The sequence below is a fragment of the Gracilinanus agilis genome, chromosome 1, assembly GCF_016433145.1.
Source record: "Gracilinanus agilis isolate LMUSP501 chromosome 1, AgileGrace, whole genome shotgun sequence".
Classification (NCBI taxonomy): Eukaryota; Metazoa; Chordata; class Mammalia; order Didelphimorphia; family Didelphidae; genus Gracilinanus; species Gracilinanus agilis.
In genome coordinates this window covers 200,258,775-200,278,586 of record NC_058130.1, presented here as the reverse complement: position 1 = coordinate 200,278,586, position 19,812 = coordinate 200,258,775, and the positions used below count along the sequence as shown (strand labels likewise).

The following is a 19,812-nucleotide window of genomic DNA, read 5'->3' as shown; positions in this document are numbered from 1 at the left end:
TCCTTACTTTTTGTCTTAGTAACAACTCTAAGACAGAAGGGCAAGGGGTTAGGCAAATGGGGTTAAATGACTTGCCACAGCTAGGAAGTGTCTGAGGCCATATCTGAACTCAGGTTCTCCTGACTCCAGGCCTGGAGCTCTATCTACTGAGCCACCTAGCTGTCCCAATTGATTTGTTTCTAGGATGACATCAATATATGATACCCTGCTGCAGGCATGAAAGTCGAAGGCCACTTATTTCTATATCATCCTTTGATGAAACATTGTAAAATACTGTCAATATAACTATTTGGGCATAAAATCAAGGTCCCAACTTGGGCAGAATTTGTCCCTATAATAGAGGGGAAGTTCCTTACAGAGTCATAGGATGTCATGACTAGAAAGAACCCTACAGTCTAGACACTTTGTTCAGAGAAGAGTAAGAACAGAGAGAGAATATTGCTTGTTCAGTTATATAATCATATCTAATATTTGTATTCAGATAATGTCATGAATATACTCTTTTATTTTCACTGCTTTCCTCTTCATGCTAGGTGACTATTCCACTAATCTCTTTTGCTTGACAACTGGAAATTTTTGCAACATGTTCTACAGGCATAAAATAATGCAGATTATAAGCCATTTAATGGGACAGATAAATGTCCTAAAACTTAAACACCGAAGAAATACTTATTTTTTTGACATGTCAAGATATGCAAATGCTGGAATCCAATACAACAAATCAAGGAATTCCTGAACCAGTGTTTTAGTAACAAAAAGACCTATTTTCTCCATTTCCTTGATTACACATGATTCATCTACCATCTATCTTCCATCTTTATGGAAGAAACAAATTTATCTTTTATTTAAAGGTAAGAGTTTTCATTTATTTTATCATTTTATAGCTGAAATTATTATGTGATTATGAATGACAGCTAAGAATTCCAGTGGAAAGCTTTTATATTAGTTGCTGACAGCACACTTTCAGACTCTCAAAAAACTCGATCTTATCAGCCTATCATCCCTTTGACAAAATTTAAACTGCATAAGGTTCTCCATCATAATCATCATACTTGATCACAAAAAAGATCAAACTAGGACTCCAGCACTCACCATCCTTACAGATTGCTCCAAGGATGCAGGCCCCTGTATCTAAGAGATAATTACTAGGGCAACTGGTACAGTTTCTGTCTCCGGGACCACTGCAGGCCAGACAGCTGGCAGCACATCTAAGAAACAATATAATGACGTATTATCATTTCATCTCATACAAATCTTAGGAGAAGGCAAGCATAATGACATCTCCCCCCATATTCATCCCTTGGAGATGACACAAATTAATTTCTTAGGGATAATTCAACAATATTACAGAAAACAAAGCAAGTAAAAAATTTCCTTAAATGTTTTAGAGATCTTGCATATTCGAATCAGAGAAAGAGGATTTTAAAGTCTCATAATTCAAAGCCCATTATTATTCAATAAGCATTTATTAAATGCCTTCTATCTTCTAGGTGCTTAGGATATAAAGGCAAAAATGAAACTAATCCTGGCCTCCAGGAGTCCTCATTTTACTGGGGAAAAACAACATATATTCAAGTAAGAAAATACAAAAAATATGCCATATAGTCTACAAAGTAATTTAGGGGCTTGGGGAGAAGATGCTAGCAACTGATAAGATCAAGATAGGCCTTGGAGGGAAACTTTATAGGCAGCTAGTGATTCTACAAGGTAGACGTGAGGAGGAAATATATTCCAGGCATGGGGAAGGAGACTGGGCACATAAACATAGAACTTGCTATTTGAAGCCTTTCTTGATCCCCTCAGCTCCTGGAGATCTCCTTCTCCCACATATCTTATACTTATTTTATCTTTATGCTCTATGTACTTTTAAAAATTCCATTCTTTCTTAGAATACTGTATTGTTTCCAAGGCAGAAGAGTGATAAAGGCTAGGCAATGGGGGTGAAGTGACTTTCCCAGGGTCACACAGCTAGGAAGTGTCTGAGGCTAGGTTTGAACCCAGGTTCTCCTGACTGCAGACCTGGTGCTCTATTTATTGTACTATTAGACAGTCTTGTTTGATGACTTAGATACTATACTACTAAATAGTACAGGTATAATTATATTCATTTAAAAAAACTCTTATTTTCTGTCTTAGAATTGATACTAAATATTGGTTCCAAGGTAGAAGAGTGGTAAGGGCTAGGCAAATGGGGTTTAAGTGACTTGCCCTTGGTCTTATAGTTAGGAAGTGTCTGAGGTCAGATTTGAACCCAGAAACTCTTGTCTTTAGGCTTGGCTCTCTATTCACTGAGGTACCTAGCTGCTCTTCTGTATACTTATTTATGAACCTATTGTCTCCCCATTAGAATATAAGTTCCTGGAGGGCAGGTACTATTTCATTCTGGTCTTAATATCCTCCCAAGCTTTGCTGGGACAAACAAACAAACCAAACCACTAATGGCTCTCCCTCTAGTCTACTCCACCTTGACATCAGCTTCATGGTCCCCATAGGATGATGACAACCTCTCTGTACTCAGTGTTTAGCATACTCATACCTGGTCATCATCTCTCCATCCCAGCAATCCTGAACCCTTGGATAACATGGTTCAAATGGCATTCCATAGACACCCTCCCACCCTCCTGCCTATGACAGTTCTCATCCCTCTTAATCTAATCTCCCCCTCCACAACATTCATTAAGATCTACTTAACTTAAGATCTACTCACCCTTTCCACTGTTGTTCTTTGGAATGCCCACTTGACAAACTTGTTGTCTTCTTAAGCTTTTTACTCTCATTCCTTCTACCTTCTTACACTTATACTGAGACCTGGCTTAATCCTAATCAGAGTACAAACCTGGTCACCATCTTCAGCACTGATTGCACTTTAACTCATAAACTCTCCCATTCCTGATTCATTTGGTCACATAGGGAGAATTGGAATATTCTTTATTTTCCATCGTCCCTACCAGGTTCTTCCTCTGCTACTATCAGTTTGTGCTTTGTGTTTGATTTATTCCTTAAAACAATCCTATGAGGTAGATGCTATTTTTAAATAGTAGCTGTTTAATAAGTGCTTATTGATTTGACTCACTAATTAAGATAAAAGACATGGTTCTCAGCCAATGCTTCTATGTCAAATATTTGTGTTTGATTTCATCATTCAAAAGTCCCATTCCTCATAGTGTTCCTTAAAGAAGAGCATCCTGTGAGGAAGATGGTAGCTGAATAATCTTTGAAGGGGAAAATGGGCTTACCTTTTGCAGGTTTTGTAGCCACTCTCTAAGGAATGGTCAAAATAATAACTATTACTGCAGCTCTGCACACACTTCCCATCCTCCATGAAGTAGCCCTCACTGCAGGTAATGCATGTATCGGCTCCTGCCCCTTGAAGTCAAGAAAGAGAAATAAAGAAGCTATCATTAGGACATCTTCATCACAGGTCCCAGAACAAAACTGTTAGTAAAAATAACCTCATACAATCAAAGGGCTGTCACAGAGTTTCAGAGAAATGCATTTTTTTCTAAACAACCTTAGTAGAGATATTTACTATTCCCAGTGACACTTTGTAGGTCAATATTGCGATTGGTTTTTCTTACTGGAATTGAGTACATTTCCTACTTAAAAACATGAACAGTAAATACTCATCCCTCAACAGAAATACACAGCTTTTAGAAAATCGGAGACGTATGCTTGATTGTTAATTTAAATGTGAATCCACTATAGAACTGGGGAGCTTATACTATGGGGTTCTCAGGGAGAAAGTCAGATTTGATGGGTGCATGAATCTAAGGCACTTGTCTTTGTATGATACTCCCAGAAACCACTCAAACATCAAAGAATGTTAAATGTCTTCAACCTCCTCATTTTTAGATGCATAAATAAGTTTGGGGAGATTAAGGGGAAGAGCCAATATTTGAATCCAGTGACTCCCAATTCCAGCGCTCTTATCTCTGTACCATGAAGTCTACTCTCAGATATCCCCAGCATTAACTGTTTAGTTTTTCAAGACAATTTCCTATGTCATACCTACAAAAGTGGTACACAAAACCAAAGATGTGCCAGAGTAAGAATGACCAAATCCATTCTCTTGGGGGCACCTACCTGCACAGGTAGCACAGAAGCGATGACATGGCTCACAGTCCTTTCCACTGTAGTATTTTCCATCTTCACAGGTGACAGTACATCTGGATCCATGTAGGCTGGTGCAGAAATTAGAAGTGTCATTGTAAGACCACCAAGAATAAGGCAAAGATACGACAAAGGTAATAAGGCAAAGATAAGGCAAACTTTGTCTACAAGAAAGGAAATTCATCTAACAAAGATGGCTAGGTCCATCAGTGTTTTGTTGTAAGGAAATCTCCCCAGTATTCTTCTCTGCTTCTTAACATTTTGTATCATTACTTCTAATGATATACAAGGGCATATAAGTCGTAAGTAAACTTATCTTAAGGGACCTTATTTAGAAATACCACTCATTAGAGGTAAGTAGAAATCAGTTAACATCTTTTGACCCAGAGATGTTTTAAAATCAATACTAACTATGGATTCTAAGGTATAACAATGATAAGGGCTAGGCAATTGGTGTTAAGTGACTTGCTCTGAGTCACACAACTAGGAAATACCTGAGACCAGATTTTGAACCCAGGACCTCCTTCATGTCTCTAGGCCTGGCTTTCTAACCACCGAACTACCTTGTGACTCCTAATACAGAGGTTTTTATAAGATCTTTCACAAATATGAAAATCGCCCCCCCCCCCGCAACAGCTAATGTCAGAGGCAATATATTACACCTAGATTGGCCATGTAATAATTTCTAGGTAGAAGACAGGGAGATCTATCCCACAGAAAATTTCTAGGAGACAGGAAAATTGGATCTGCAATATTTGAAATTTTAGTTTATTTGTAGTTTGGTTCCTAAGTGAATGGTTGAGGGAGATAATCTTAAATAGAAATTTCACTGAAAAAGATCTTGTTGTTTTATGTCTTAGAATTGATACTAAATATTGAGTTTCAAGGCAGAAAGGCAGTAAGGGTTGGAAAGCTAGGGTTGAGTGACTTGCCCAGGGTCCCACAGCTAGAAAGTATCTAAGGCTAGATTTAGATCTTGGAATTTTAGAGGACTACCAGCAAATGTAACTTTAGACTGCAATAACAAAACAATAATAAATATTAAGGGCCCTAGAAGAGGTAGTCCCATTGGTCTCTGTCTAGGGAAATAATATCTCCAGTACTATATTCATTTATAAGCATATTTTAGAAAGGATCTTGATATGCTGGAGAGTATTCAGATAGGGTGATCACCAAGATGGTGAATGGCCTTAAAATCATGTTATGAGAGGACCATTTGAATAAACTGAGGATATTTAGTTTGGAGAAAAGTTATGTTGAGTCTTTAATAGTCATCTCAAGAGGAATTAAATTGTTCAGACTGGTCCCAGAATGTAAAGATAGTAGTAATTGGCTAAAATTACAAAGCTAGCCTTTGACTTAATGGAAGGAAAACTTTTCTAACAACTAGGAGTGTCTAAAAGTGAAATGGGAAATAATGATCCCCATCCTACCCTATCCACACCTCTTGCCCCAAACCAGAAGTATATTACAGAGAGGAGGATTTTCACTCGAGTTTGAGTTTTACTAGATATCTTTAAGTCCCATTTTAACTCTAAGCATTTGGTGATTCAGAATAGTTAGGGCAGAATTCACAGAACTACCTGCTAGGAAAGAGGTGTGATATCTTGAAACTGGAGTTGGAAGAACTGTTTGGATATGGCTTCCAAGATTCATGTTGTAGTCTTAGGCACTGAGAAAATATTCATCTCTTAACTAGATCTTGAGCTTTTAGAAGCCTATGAGCTACTGTGATTTTAGGTTTTCATTAAGGAGAACAGAGGGGCTAGGATTCAGAAAGCGATTATTGTTTAATTATTTTAGTTATGTCTAACTCTTTGTGACTCCATATGGGGTTTTCTTGGCAGAGTAAATGGAGTGGTTTATTATTTCCTTCTCCAGCTCATTTTAAGATGAGGAACTAAGGCAAAGAGGGTTAAGGGACTTGTGCAAGATCACACAGCTAATAAGTATCTGAGACCAGATTTGAACTCGGGAATATAGTCCAACTGGAACCTATCCTGGGCAGAACACAGCTGGAATTCTGTGGCCCTATACATACCTCAAAGAGTGGGCAAAGAAAGGGCTTTGTTATTTATCATTATTTAAAAATAATTTTTTTTAACCCTTAACTTCTGTGTATTGGCTCCTTGGTGGAAGAGTGGTAAGGGTGGGCAATGGGGGTCAAGTGATTTGCCCAGGGTCACACAACTGGGAAGTGTCTGAGGCCGGATTTGAACCTAGGACCTCCCATCTCTAGGCCTGACTCTCAATCTACTGAGCTACCCAGCTGCCCCCATTATTTATCATTATTAAGTGCTAATGAAATGAGAACTATGACTAGCTCACCCTACTTATTATTAACTTAGTCCCGAGTTGGCAAAGAAACTCCCATTGACCTCCTATGTAATTTATTTCAAGAAGAGTCTTCAAAGGATATTGTTGAGGAAGCTAAGTAAGAAAAATATTGGTCCTTGGGATGGATGGTTCTATTCTTCAGATCTGAAGGCAAGGGAAGAAAAATGGGAAAAGGGAGGTAGAACTTGCTATTTCACATAATTTTGATATGTGAAAATAGTATAAAAACAGTGGAAGGGGTGAGGTGAGAAGATATGAGATGAACCTCACTTTTATCTTATACAAAGGAGAAATTCACACAAATATATTCGCCCGACTTAGTGTAGAATTACATTAAACTCATCAGGGAAACAAGTGGGATGAGGGAAAAATTATATGGGAGGAACAGTTAAAAGAGAAGAGGATAATATAAGGGAGAGAATCCTAATAAGCATAACAAACTTCCTGATCTGGAGGGAAGGATTAAAAGAGGGAGAAATGGGGGGAAAAACCAAACTAAAGTATAAGGGAATGCCCTACACTCCTTTTTAGGCAATCGAGAAAGGACTAAAAAAATGAGCATATAGAAATGTAATGGAATATTATTGCTATAAATTATGAGAAATATTGAAAGAAGCAATTTTAGAAAATCCTCAATAATATGAACTTCACAGAGTGAAGTAATTAAAACCAAGGGAAAATGTATACAATGACCACAATAGTATAAAGAAAAAACTCTGCAATGAACAATCACATCTTTAGAGAACCTAAAATGAAGCATATTACCCATTTCCTAACAGAGGTGAGATACAAAAAAGCTACATATATTTATGGACATAGACATTATTGGGATTTGTTTTGCTTTGCTATGTTTATTTGTCACATTTTCCCTTTTTTTTCCTCAGTTTTTCATTGGGATAGAGGGAATGGACAATGGAGAGGAAGCAATCGCAATATGAAATAAAAGGGGCCATTGAAACATTAAAAATATATTGAAGAGAACAGAAAATGTCAGAAGGAAGCAAATAATCAGGACAGGTTTGAAAGTAACATGCACAATTTTTATAAACTTAAATGGTATGAAATAGAGATTCATAGCTTCCTATAAAATCCTCTTTTTGTGTTCTGATTTCATACGTAAGGGGTTGTGTGTGTGTGTGTGTGTGTGTAATTTTAAAAAATTTAAAAAGAATTACAAAAAACACAAATACTTTCAAGGGGAATATATTCAATTGAGAGGAAAATAATATATGTGGATAAATAAATACAACACAAATACCAAGAAACTTCAAGAGGAAACACTAATACTTGGAAGAATCTTGTAGAAATTTATTCTGGCACTGTATTTCATTTTACAAATTAAGAAACTAAGACTCAGAGATGTGGTATGAGTTAGCTCATTAATTGGCGCAACAATAACTTGAGACTTTTTCCACTATACCTAAAAGGAGGTGAAATCTTGTTCATTTCTATTTGGTCTCAAAGAATAGGAAAAACCTCGCTCTTCCTTTTCAAAATATCTTAAAAATAGAAGTCTTATTTGATTTATCACAAATTTCTCAACCTAGTACTTAAGAACATTCTGAGTCTGGCACCAATCTGCTTGATTTGACTTTATTTTCAGAGTTATTTAACTTTATTCCACTTTAAATATCTACATTTTACTTCCCTTCTGACTCACTGTCTTGTCTGCTCTGCCTCCATACTGGCTGCCTCACCTTCCTGACAATGACTCCACTCTGAGTTCAACAAAATCTCTGTTGAGTTCCCAGTCTCACTGCTTACTTCCCTTCAGGCTCATTATCTGCACTGGCCATCTTGCCCCCTCAACATGAACACCCTCACTCCTCTTTTCCCAGATACCCTCTGTCTCATGTTCTCCTATTACAATAAGAGGAGTGACAGTTTTGTTTTCTTGTCTTTGTGTTCCCAGGGCTTACCACAGTGCATGGCATAGAGCAGTGGTTCCCAAACTCTTTTGGCCTACTTCCCCCTTTCCAGAAAAAAATATTACTTGGCACCCCCTGGAAATTATGAAACTATTTATTGAACTCAGAATAGAATGTAATACAAAAAAAGTGTGGCCATCCCCATCCCCTAGATTGCTGCAGCACCCACCAGGGGGTGGTAGCACCCACTTTGGGAATCACTGGCATAGAGTATGTCTTTAATGAATGCTTGTTCTCCCCCTCTTTCTGTCTCTCTATCTCTGTCTTTGTCTGTCTCTCTCCCCTTTTCTCTCTGTCCCTCTTCTCTTCCCCTTTCCTCCTTCTTTCCCTTTATACCTGCCTTACTCCTTCCCTCTCTCTTTCTCTCTGTCTCACACTTCCTCTCCTTCTCCCTCCTCTCTCCTTTGCCTCCCCACTACACTTGCCTATTTAGCATTTTACCTCCACATCCATACTACACAATGTATACCATATCCCAAAAAAGGAACATATTCCCTCCCTCTTCTCCATCTTTCAGAAAAATATCTTTGTCTTCTTTTCAAGGTTTGGCTTGGATGACATTTCTGCAAAGCCTTTTCTGGCCTTTCTAGTTGAAGATCCCCCCCTTGGGATTACTTTCGATTGGGGAATGGATGAACAAATTGTGGTATCTGTTGGTGATGGAATACTATTGTGCTAAAAGGAATAATGAACTGGAGGAATTCCATGTGAATTGGAAAGACCTCCAGGAATTGATGTAGAGTGAAAGGAGCAGGACCAGGAGAACCTTATACACAGAGATGAATACACTGTGGCACAACAGAACATAATGGACTTTTCTACTAGCAGCAATGCAGCGATCCAGGACAATTCTGAGGGACTTATGAGAAAGAATGCTATTCACATCCAAAGAAAGAAATGTGGGAGTAGAAACACAGAAGAAAAACAACTGCTTGATCACATGGGTTGATGGGGATATGATTAGGGATGTAGACTTGGTCTAAACAATCACCCTAATGCAAATATCAATAATATGGAAATAGGTCTTGAACAATGACACATGTAAAACCCAGTGGAATTGTGCATTGGCTATGGGAGGAAGGTGCCAGGAGGAGAGGGAAAGAACATGAACCAGGGGAAAATATTCGAAATTAATTAATTAAAGATTCAAATAAAAAAAAGATCCCCCCTCAAATGAACTTATATTGAATCATTACAGAAGAATATAAACTTCTTAGAGGGCAAGGGTTACCTCATTTTTTGTCTTTGTATCCTCTGTGCCTAGCATCCTTAATAAATATTGATGAAATGACCATATCCTTCAAGTTACAATAGTAAATGACTGGATAATCCACCATCCTTCCATGGCTCTTGATCTCTGAATTCAGCCAACTGCTGCTTCCCACACATAATGTTCCATCTCCTGTCTCCTGGCTTTTCCACATTATCCCTCTTGCTTGGAATATATTCTCCTCTTTACCACCATCTCTTAGGATTCCTATAGGGCTTAGGTGATGTATAATTCCTACAGAATGACTTTCTGGACCCTTCTCAGTGGTTAGTATTTTCTTTTTCATTTCTCTAATTACACACTTAATTATTTACACATTATATTCTCTCTACTAGTAGAATTTAAGCTCCCTGAAGGTAAGCACTGATTTGCGTCTTTGGTTGTTTTTTTTTTTGTCCCTATTGAGGAAGATCCATGCTTTGAAATATGTACTTAACAAAGACCTTTTGAATTCAATTGGGCTGTTGTATTTTTTTTTAAGCAGCTTTGGATTCTCCCTCCAACATAGAAGTAAATTAGTTATGTGCTCTGCCTAGAGTAAACCACTCTATATAACCCTAAGGAAGATAGGACAATGTTCATCATATCCTGCACTGGACAGTGTTATAACCCACAATAAATTCATGTAAATGAAATCAAGTATGTATGGTTAAGTGCAGTGCACTGGAAAAGGTATTCAAGTGGGAGTTGTGCAGTCTGGATTCAAATCCTTCCTCTGCCACTTTCTGCTTGTGCAAACTCAATTATCTTCTGACCCTCAGGTTCCTCATTTTTAAAATGAAAAATTGGATTAGATCTCTAAAGCTCGTTCCCACTTTCATTCTATGACTGTATGACCTGAGTTTGAGTCTCAGTTCTGCCATGTGCTACCTAGGGCAGTGATGGGCAAACTTTTAAAAGAGGGGACCAAAGGAAAGGAAATGTTCATCTGTCAGTGTCTAAGCGACAAGTTCTCTATACTGACCAGTTTCTAAGGCAACTATTTTGAAGTTTCATTGTATTGTATCCTGCTCATTGTATTTGTCAGATTAGGAATAATGTTGTGTGGCCCTATAGAACATTTCAGGGGGCTGCATCTGGCCTGTGGGCTGTAGTTTGTCCATCACTGACCTAGGCTATGTTGTGTAAGTTACTTAACCTTTCTAGACCTCAGTTTCCCCATCTATAAAATGAGAGGCTGCAATAAATAATTTTAAGGTACTTTCCAGCTCCAAATCTACACTCCTATGAAATGTTAATAGAAGAAAGAAAGAGATTACATGGATTTATTGAAACCAACAAAGTGGTTTTCTAAAACTGGTCAGTATAGAGAACTTGTCGCTTAGACACTGATATTAGAGAGGTAGACAGGTGAATATCCTTTGAGTAAAACCCCATTTATTGAAAATTTCTACCCAGAGAAAGAAATGGCTAGGTGGTGCAGTGGATAGAGTAGCAGGCTTGTAGTTGGGAGAACCTGAGTTCAAATCTGAACACTTACTAGCTGCATGATCTTGGGCATATCACTTAACCCTTTTGCCTCAGTTTCCTGATCTATAAAATGATCTGGAGAAGAAAATGGCAAAACACTCCAGTGTCTTTGCCAAGAAAGCCCAAATGGGGTCATGAAGAGTTAGCCAAGACCAAAACAACTGCCAAACAACAACCTAAAGAAAATAATTTATAGACACAACAGGGTAATGAAAAATCTTGAATATAGGCTCTTAAAGCTACAACCTAGGAAAGAGTTTGTCCTCCTTGATTTAAATATCATGATTACTTTGTTCATTTAGAATATCTTTTATGGATTTCACCTATCTGTTTCAGCAATGGCAAAAGTCACCTACTAAAGAAAAAAAATTATCCATGGATAGAAAACTTATGTATACCTATCACCTGATAATGGAACCAGGCATAAGGTACCTAAGATAGAATAATTAGATGTATGAAGAGACTATGAATATAATATTTATATACTCTACAAATGTGTTTGAATTAAGTACATTTCATAATTTTTAATAAAAACCCAGTTTAAGGGGGCAATTTCTATTAGGCACACCTACAAGGCATGATTATCTTACACAGAGACAATCACAGGAGGGAATCAAGAGAATTAATGCAATTTCCTGGCTTCTTTTTTTACAATGATCAGTGACTGATACACTATAGGTCAAAAGAACAAAGGATGTCTTTTAAATGTTCATTTGCCTTGTTTACTAGTATTTTCTTTTTTTTTACAGTGTATCTGTTTATAACCCAAGTGTAACAACATATGGAAAGCATTTTGCAACCCTAAAATGCTGAATAATGACATCTGTTATTAAATTCCATCTTAAAGAAGATGGTGTCTCCTTTAGTCATATAAAGTAGTAGAAAAAAATGTAATGGCAACAAGGTGCTTTAATAGTGAGGTAGTGAGGGTATATATAGAGAAATATTGTCAAGGTGAGATTAGGCAGTAAAATTATCTTTTGAAAAAGTGAATGTCCATCTATTGAATTCATTTGGCTATTCCTTACCTTAAGCCATGCCTGCATTCAGTGCAGTTCTGAGAATCAGTACAGGTCTTACAGTTTTCACTGCATTTCCGACAAAGGTTTTTGTCTGATAAAAAAAAAATTAGGTTAAAAATCAATTCATTGATTTGACTCAACAAAAGTGAGGGTAAATGTTCTAATACCTGATATTTTCTCAATTTCTTCCACATCAATATGAATAGGAAAAGGTATGGAAAAGACCATAAGCTTACTAATTTCATTATTATTTCCCATCAAAACACATTTAAAAATTTTAATAGAAATTTTACTAGACTAGAACCTGATTTTGAAAAGGCGAACTTATTCTGCATATGTGTTTAAAGCAGGAAATGTAGCTGTCTGTTAGAGTGAAACTCCTAGAAAATTCATGAGTTAAGGTGTTGTTTATGATTCATATTACGAACTTAAATTATCATCATCTTTTTTTTGGCTTAAAATATGTTTCCCCAATTACATGTAGAAACAATTTTTACATAATTGCTTTCTAACATTTTGCTATTCAGATTTTCTCCCTTCCTATCTTCCCACTCCACTAGGTGGTAAGTGGTCTATTATAGGTTATACCAATGTTTTCATGCAATATATATTTCCATATTCCCCATGCTGTGACAGAAGACACTTATCAATCACATAATAAAAAGATCATGAAGGAAATAAAATGAAAGATGGCATGCTTTGATCTGTAATCAGTTTCTATATTGTTACCTGTCTTAAATAAGACCTCATATACCTGGTAGAAATTGTTGCCTGACACTGTATTCTTTTTAAAAATTACAATATGTGTTTGAATCGAGCATATTTGTGAAATATATTGGTGTTATTAATTATACATGGAAAGTGATAATGTGAATACATGCTTATGTTTACATTAGTGTGAAAAGTACTTCATGTTTACTAATAATTTCCTATAGATTATGGCTGCCCATTTTAATGTAAACAAATAATTTCCTTAACAGATTGCAGTATAGATCCAAAATTATCAATTTTCTTGGTTTTCTTCCCTAGAAGTGAGATTTTTAAAAATGAAGTATCTACCTAGAAGTAGCATGATATAGTAGAAAGAGCTTGGTGTCAAGATTGGCCTGGCTTTAAAATTAGTTGCAAGACCATGGAGTGATGGAATTTTTTCGACACTCAGTTTCCTTATCTTTAAACTGGAGACAATCTATAGTAGTTTTCCCAAAGTAATAATGAAGATGACAAATTGATCAGTTATGTTTATGAAACTCTCTCAGGTTTACAAAATGCAGTCCTCACATGAGAAAATATATATAAAGATTACAAACTTTAAGGTAATATCAAAATGTCGGTTATTGTTATTATTATTAATCTTTTCTCCACTAGATCACTTCCCTAATTCTTCATTATGTCATAATGTCTCTTAAGTTTTTAAAGGTTATACCAATGGATCTCAAGCTCTGGCCCATTCTACTAAGCCAGAAAAAATTTCAGTAGAGGATAAATTGTGGCTCCATCAGACAACTACCATTCTCACCAAGAATTGAAAGTCCTATGTAGTAACCAATGAAGGGCCTTCTATTAAGGCCTGAAAGAATTGTGATTTGTATCAGTGAAGTGGGACCTATGAGGCAGCTAGGATAGAGTGTTGGAGTTGCAGTCAGGAAAACCTGAATTTAAATCCAGCCTCAGACACTCAGTACCTGTGTGCCTCTGGGAAAGTTTCTTAACCTGTTTGCTTTAATCCAATGGAAAAACAAATGACAAACCACTTCATTATCTTTGTCAAGAAAATCCCATGGACATTATGATCCACTGAGTCATGAAGAATTGGACACGACTAAACAATAAGTTGTACCTATGCTGAAAGTATCATATACCTTTTGGCATATTTAGGAAGTGTCTATTTAGACCTTCTTAAAATAGAAAGATTAATAAAACATGAAAACAAACAAGAATCATAAAGTAAGAAAGTACAACAGCCACAAATGTGAACATTGTGATATTCATCTAAACTGTACTTTAAATTATTTGACTATGTCTATTGTGTTGGACTCTTTTAACTCTGGATACTACCATATAATGATCATATTGCCTCAATGAGGCTCTGTTTTCCTGAATGAAATAATGATTTTATGTATCTTTCCTTCCCCTCTACTTGTAATTTAATTCTCCTCTATATCTATCTATCACTTGATTTTTCTATGTATGCGGAAATCAGTAGGAATTCCATTCTATTTTTCTATTAACTGAATGCAGGGTTTACTGTGGAGTTGTAAGATGATGTGTAGTTCCCACCCACTCTTAGATAGAATTAAAAAGGAATTTTACTACCCAGGAGGCAAGAGAGATCAATGTGGTTTCTTGTATGGAGATTTTTAATTCCCTTATGCCATTCCTTTTTTAAAATTAGGTTTTTTACTTGGTCAGAAAAAGCAGAAACATGAAATTTCAAGGTAATTGGTGTTAGTTCCAGTTTAACACTTTTAGATATTATGCCCTGATCTCCCAAATTTCTCCTCTCAAATCCACAAAACCCCAAGACCTTCAAAACTTAACATTAACCAAATCCTAGACTTCATGAAAGAGGAATTCCCTTTCCTTAAGGTTCTCCTTTAAATATAAACCTAATATTTTCTCATTCTATCCCAAACAACAGAAATGAACTTACTCATATCCTGGTAAAATCCATCTGGGCAGGTGGTAACACAAGCATTGGTTTCTTCATTAAGGAAGTAGCCATATTTGCAAGACAGACATTGGTTACTATGGCTTCCCATACAAGATTCACAACTTGGGGCACATTTCCTACAGCGTTTCTTGTCTGCGTGGTAGTGACCCGGGGGACAGCTTGAAACACAGATTCTGGAGTGTTGAGGACAAAAAATGCAATAGTTGAAATAATCACTATTTCTTTGTCATATAGTCTCTTTAAATAGGATTATCACCTAGCCACTCATCTCGGCTCCAAAACCCGGTTTCCATCCCCATTTTATTGTGTTTCTCTGGTCATGTACCTAATTGTGATTTCTGAAACCCTCTCCATCCTGCTGTGCTCATATTCTTAATAGAAAAGAGGGATGTAGCCCTTTGTTTTATCTTCTGGTTTAGTCCTTGCTTTCAATCCATCAGTCAATCAACAAACATTTATTAGTGTCTATTAAGAATAACTGAGTGAGTTAGCTAGGTCAAAGGGAATTTGGGTTAACTAGGGACGGAAAAAGGAATGTTGTAATTTTAAATCTTAGCTTTGTCACTTTTTGATTTGGGGCAAGTTATTTAATCTCTCTAGGCCTCAGTTTTCTTATCTGGAGATGAAAACCCTACATTGTCACTTTCACAAAGCTGTTATGAAGATTAAATGAAATAATGTCCATAAAGTATTTTGTCATAATGATATGTTGTTATTTTTAATAACATATTGTCAATACATTTGTCAAGGAAAAAGGAAGCTAAGAAGAGACAATGTGTTTAAACCTAGTGAGTGGGGTGATGCCATGTGGAATATGGAATGAAGAAGTATTATTGGAAGCAAATTTCTATCTCCATCATGTCACTATTTTTTAGCATCATCTCTTGGTGACCTGGAGGTCACAGACCACTGAGTAAATTCAGGTATAGATAAACCCTCAGAGAAAGGAAGTTAAAGAACCAAGAAACCAACGAGATGAGAAACTGATTCCACAGGCACTGCCTCCCTGGGCAGCCCAGGCAAATTAAGAAACTATGATTGGTTCCTGAGATATGATGTGTGAGAGCTAGTAGGTGGAGAAAAGAGCTTATAAGTGGTGACCAGGAGGTCCTTGGAGTCTTCTGGTTTGATCATGGGGAGCAGAAGGAACCCTTGTTGCTGTTAGCCAAAGGTCTATCATGGCAGTCAATAGATTAGAAAGCTAAGTATCTCTCTACCTCTTTCCTACCTTTCCTTCTTTTTACTACTACCACTACTTTGATTTAATAAAGTTATTAAGCTACTATCAGCCTCATAATTTTAATTATTACTAAGTGAAGTAGGAATTATGATTTTATCCTTGCTTTCTTCATCTGTAAAAAAATAAGACCATCTGTCTGTTGTGAGGATAAAATGAGATAACATTATCTATAGAGAGTTGCCAACCTTAAAGCACTAGAGAAATGATGATGATGATGATGATACCCTATCATACCTTTTTCTTGAGACATAGATAGTGAGAAAATATTTTCAAAATTTTCCACGTGGACAAGCAGAATCAAAGCTCATGAACTGAGTGGCATAAACAATGAAACTTACCTCGTATTGTTTTTCAGTTTGTAGTAATAGTGCAGACAGTCATTACAGTGGTCTGGTCCTGGCCCATCACATCCTACTTTACTACACTCAGGGTCACAAGGCCCTTTGGGAATCCAAAAAGAAATAAAAACAATTCAACACATTTTTAGGATGTGATTAAAAAAACCCAACCTTTACATTCTCTCTTAGGATCAATTCTTAGACAGAAGTGTAGCAAAGGCTGGGCAATCAGGATTAGGTGACCTGCCCAAGGTCACACAGTTAGGAAGTATCTGAAGCTAGATTTGAACCCAAGTCTTCCCATCTGGACCTGGCACTCTATCAACTGAGCTACCTAGGTACCACTAGGATGTGATTTTAAAAATAGGTAAGCATTTCTGTTGTCTTTATGTGGCTTCTCCTGAAATCAGTGAGATTATTAGTCTCAAAAAATAAGCCTTTAACTGGCTCAAGAAGGCATCTATGGCCTATGAGCTAGGCTCCATAAAAAAAGATTCAGGCCATTCATTAGTCATGAGAGTCATTGAGGTGAGGCATGTAGGTAGCACAGTAGATAAAGTGCCAGGTATGGTCCTAGGTTAAAATCTGGCCTCAGACACTTCCCAGCTGTGTGACCCTGGGCAAGTCACTTAACCCAAATTGCCTAGCTCTTGTAACTCTTCTGTCTTAGAACTGATCCTAAGACAGAAGGTGAGAGTTTACTCCCCCCCAAAAGAGTCAATGTGGTGCTCTGGCTATTTTTAGAATCACAAAAACCTGGGTTCAGGTCCTGTCTCTGACATATTAAACCTAAGCAACCCTGCTACTGAAAGTACAGATGAGTTGCCATTATTTATCAGTTAAGGGAATTTTCATACCCATGTTGTTGGATCAAAAACACTGACATCAATAAATTTTCAGGATACATATTTAGGCTCTTCAAAATACAGAAGTGATAACACTGACATCAATAAATATTCAGGATATAAAAAATAAAGACATGTAGGAGAGAAGTAAAGTTGATGTTGGAACAGAAATACAGCTATTGCACAATGTTTGTCTCCTTTGAGGTTAGCAAAGGAACACAAAAGGCTTCAGTAAGATTGTGGTGAACATAAAACGTTATTATGACATTTGGCACAAATTTATCGGCATCTAGTCTTGGATTACAAAGCAGGAACTTTAGGCACAGATAATATATTAACAATTATATCCCTGCCCACAGGCCAATGGGCAATGCAACAAAGAAAAACTACAAATAAGATGAAAAATAAAGCAGCAAGGCCAAATCACCTCAAGACTTAGGACTTGCTCTCTATGAACTCACTCGCTGCATATTTGCCCGGCAGAGAATAATTCAAGAGAGCACATGAGAGGCAAAGGTACTAGTCAGGAGGATGGGAAAAGCTTAACTTCTTTCTTACAGAAGATGAATGACTTTCTGATTAGTGGAAAAGATTCTAAAGCCATAAACTAGTGATAGAAAAGTCCTTGTCCTTTGGCCTCTTTTTCTAGATGTTCATAACTGGGAATCATTGGTTTCATTATTGCTAGAGTCCTTCTCAGATCTCATATTCTATAATCCTACAATTCCTACTAGTGTTCTATCATACTCGGTAGAAAGGAAGTGAGTATTAACAGTGGTTCACGGAATAGTTTACTTCAAGTGAGAGAAGGGTACATTGGGATCTCTTTTTTTTCACCAAGATACAATGTTCTTAGAGAATTGCAAAACTTCTCAGTTGGAAGTAACCTCAGAGGCCTTGTAGTCTAAAATGTATCTAACCTCAAATTCCTTCTATAGCAGCACATCCAAGTAGTCTCCTGCCTTGCTTGAAGACCTACAGAGAAGAGGAGTCCTTTCCCTTCTGTTGAGTAATACACACCAGGAAATTTTCCCATGTATTGTTTTTTAGTTTGTACTAGTAGTGCACACAGATTCTCTGTCTATAATAGATGGGCATTTCCAATTTTTGGACAGCTCTATTTGTTAGTAGGTTTTCCTTTGGGAGGGGGGAAACTTAAATAAAATCCCTTTATAACTTCCCACTTACTACAGTTCCTAGTTCTGCTTTCTGGGACCAAACAGTGCTAGTTTAGTCTGTCTTCTGAGTGACAGACACTCCAATACTTAAAGATGCCTATTATATCCCCTAATTCTGTTCTTTTTCCAGGCTAAACATTCTCCGTTCCTCTTATGGAGCTATATGATCTCGAGGCCCTTCCCTATCCTCATCGTTCTCCTTCATAAGCTTCCTAGAATATCCATGCTCTTCCAGGTACCCAGAAATGTGGTACTCAGCGTGCGACTACTAAGTCCACAGAGAATCTCTAAGGGCAGTCTGAAATTTAGCACACATTACGTTATGAATATTAAAAGTCTCATGTAAGATCTGAAAGGAAGATAGTCATTTTATATATTAAAGAGCCTAAATAATCTTATCCTCACTAATGATAGCTATTATCTTCCGCCAGTGTTGTCTTATCATTCCCAAAGTCCTAAGTATAACACATATTATTCCTATATTTGACACTGCTTTTGAGGTCTGACAAATAACATCTCTCTTCTATGGGACTGAATTTCAGTTTAGCTCTGTGTCTTATTGATCTGAAAAGCTTATGAAGGCATGTGATTGAGGCAAAACCTCTGTGATCAGATGAATTTGTAAAGAGATCTAGATAAAGTTAGGTTAAATGCCTGAAGACTGGCTGACTTCTGAAAAAAAAAGATGGAATAAAATCAGAGTTAGCATTTAAGCACTAGGACAACTTCAGAACAAAAAGGCCCCTGGGTGGACCTAATTTTTTCCTAGATGACTAAGGAAATAGGAGAAAAAAAGGTATTCCTTAATCTTCGCTATGAGAATTTGGCATTGAAAGTGCTTTCCTTGAATTGTTCATTCTAGCGTCAAAATAACAACAAAATAACTTAAATTATGCTAAGGGAGTTATCTACTTTTATGGGTTACTATAGTTCAGTAAGGTCAGTTCAAGTCCCAAGAGGGTGGAACAAGGAGCAACAGGTCAAAGTTATAATGAGGAATATTTAGTCTAAAGGAAAGAAAACTTCCTAATAATTAGAATTGTGCAAAAGTAGAGTTGGGTATTAAAATTAATTGTTATAACTTCCTAATAATGAGAATATGCAAAAATAGGCATCTAGGTGGCACAATGGATAGAGTGAATAAGATTCATCTTATTAAGTTCAAATTTAGCCTCAGACCCTTACTGACTATGTCATCCTGGACAAGTCACTTAGCTCTGTTTGCCTTAGTTTCCTCATTTGTAAAATGAACTAGAGTAGGAAATAACAAACCACTGCAATATATTTGACAAGAAAACCCAAAATGGGGCCATGAAGAATCAGATGCAACTGAAAATAACTCAATAACAACAAAAAAAGTGGCATAGATGGCCTCAGTAGGCAGTGGATTCTCTTTCATT

At 36.8% G+C, this 19,812-nt stretch overlaps 1 protein-coding gene across 1 annotated transcript in view; it reads right to left on the bottom strand.

Moving 5' to 3' along the window:
- PCSK5 (proprotein convertase subtilisin/kexin type 5) overlaps positions 1-19,812 on the bottom strand; it is a 593,358-nt gene that overhangs the window by 178,214 nt on the left and 395,332 nt on the right. Inside the window, exons 15-20 of the mRNA XM_044678618.1 lie at positions 16,390-16,492; positions 14,791-14,984; positions 12,144-12,228; positions 4,084-4,181; positions 3,237-3,366; positions 1,093-1,208 (exon numbers count right to left, since the gene is read on the bottom strand). Of these exons, the coding sequence (XP_044534553.1) occupies positions 1,093-1,208; positions 3,237-3,366; positions 4,084-4,181; positions 12,144-12,228; positions 14,791-14,984; positions 16,390-16,492 (726 nt within the window). The remainder of the gene's footprint in view (positions 1-1,092; positions 1,209-3,236; positions 3,367-4,083; positions 4,182-12,143; positions 12,229-14,790; positions 14,985-16,389; positions 16,493-19,812) is intronic.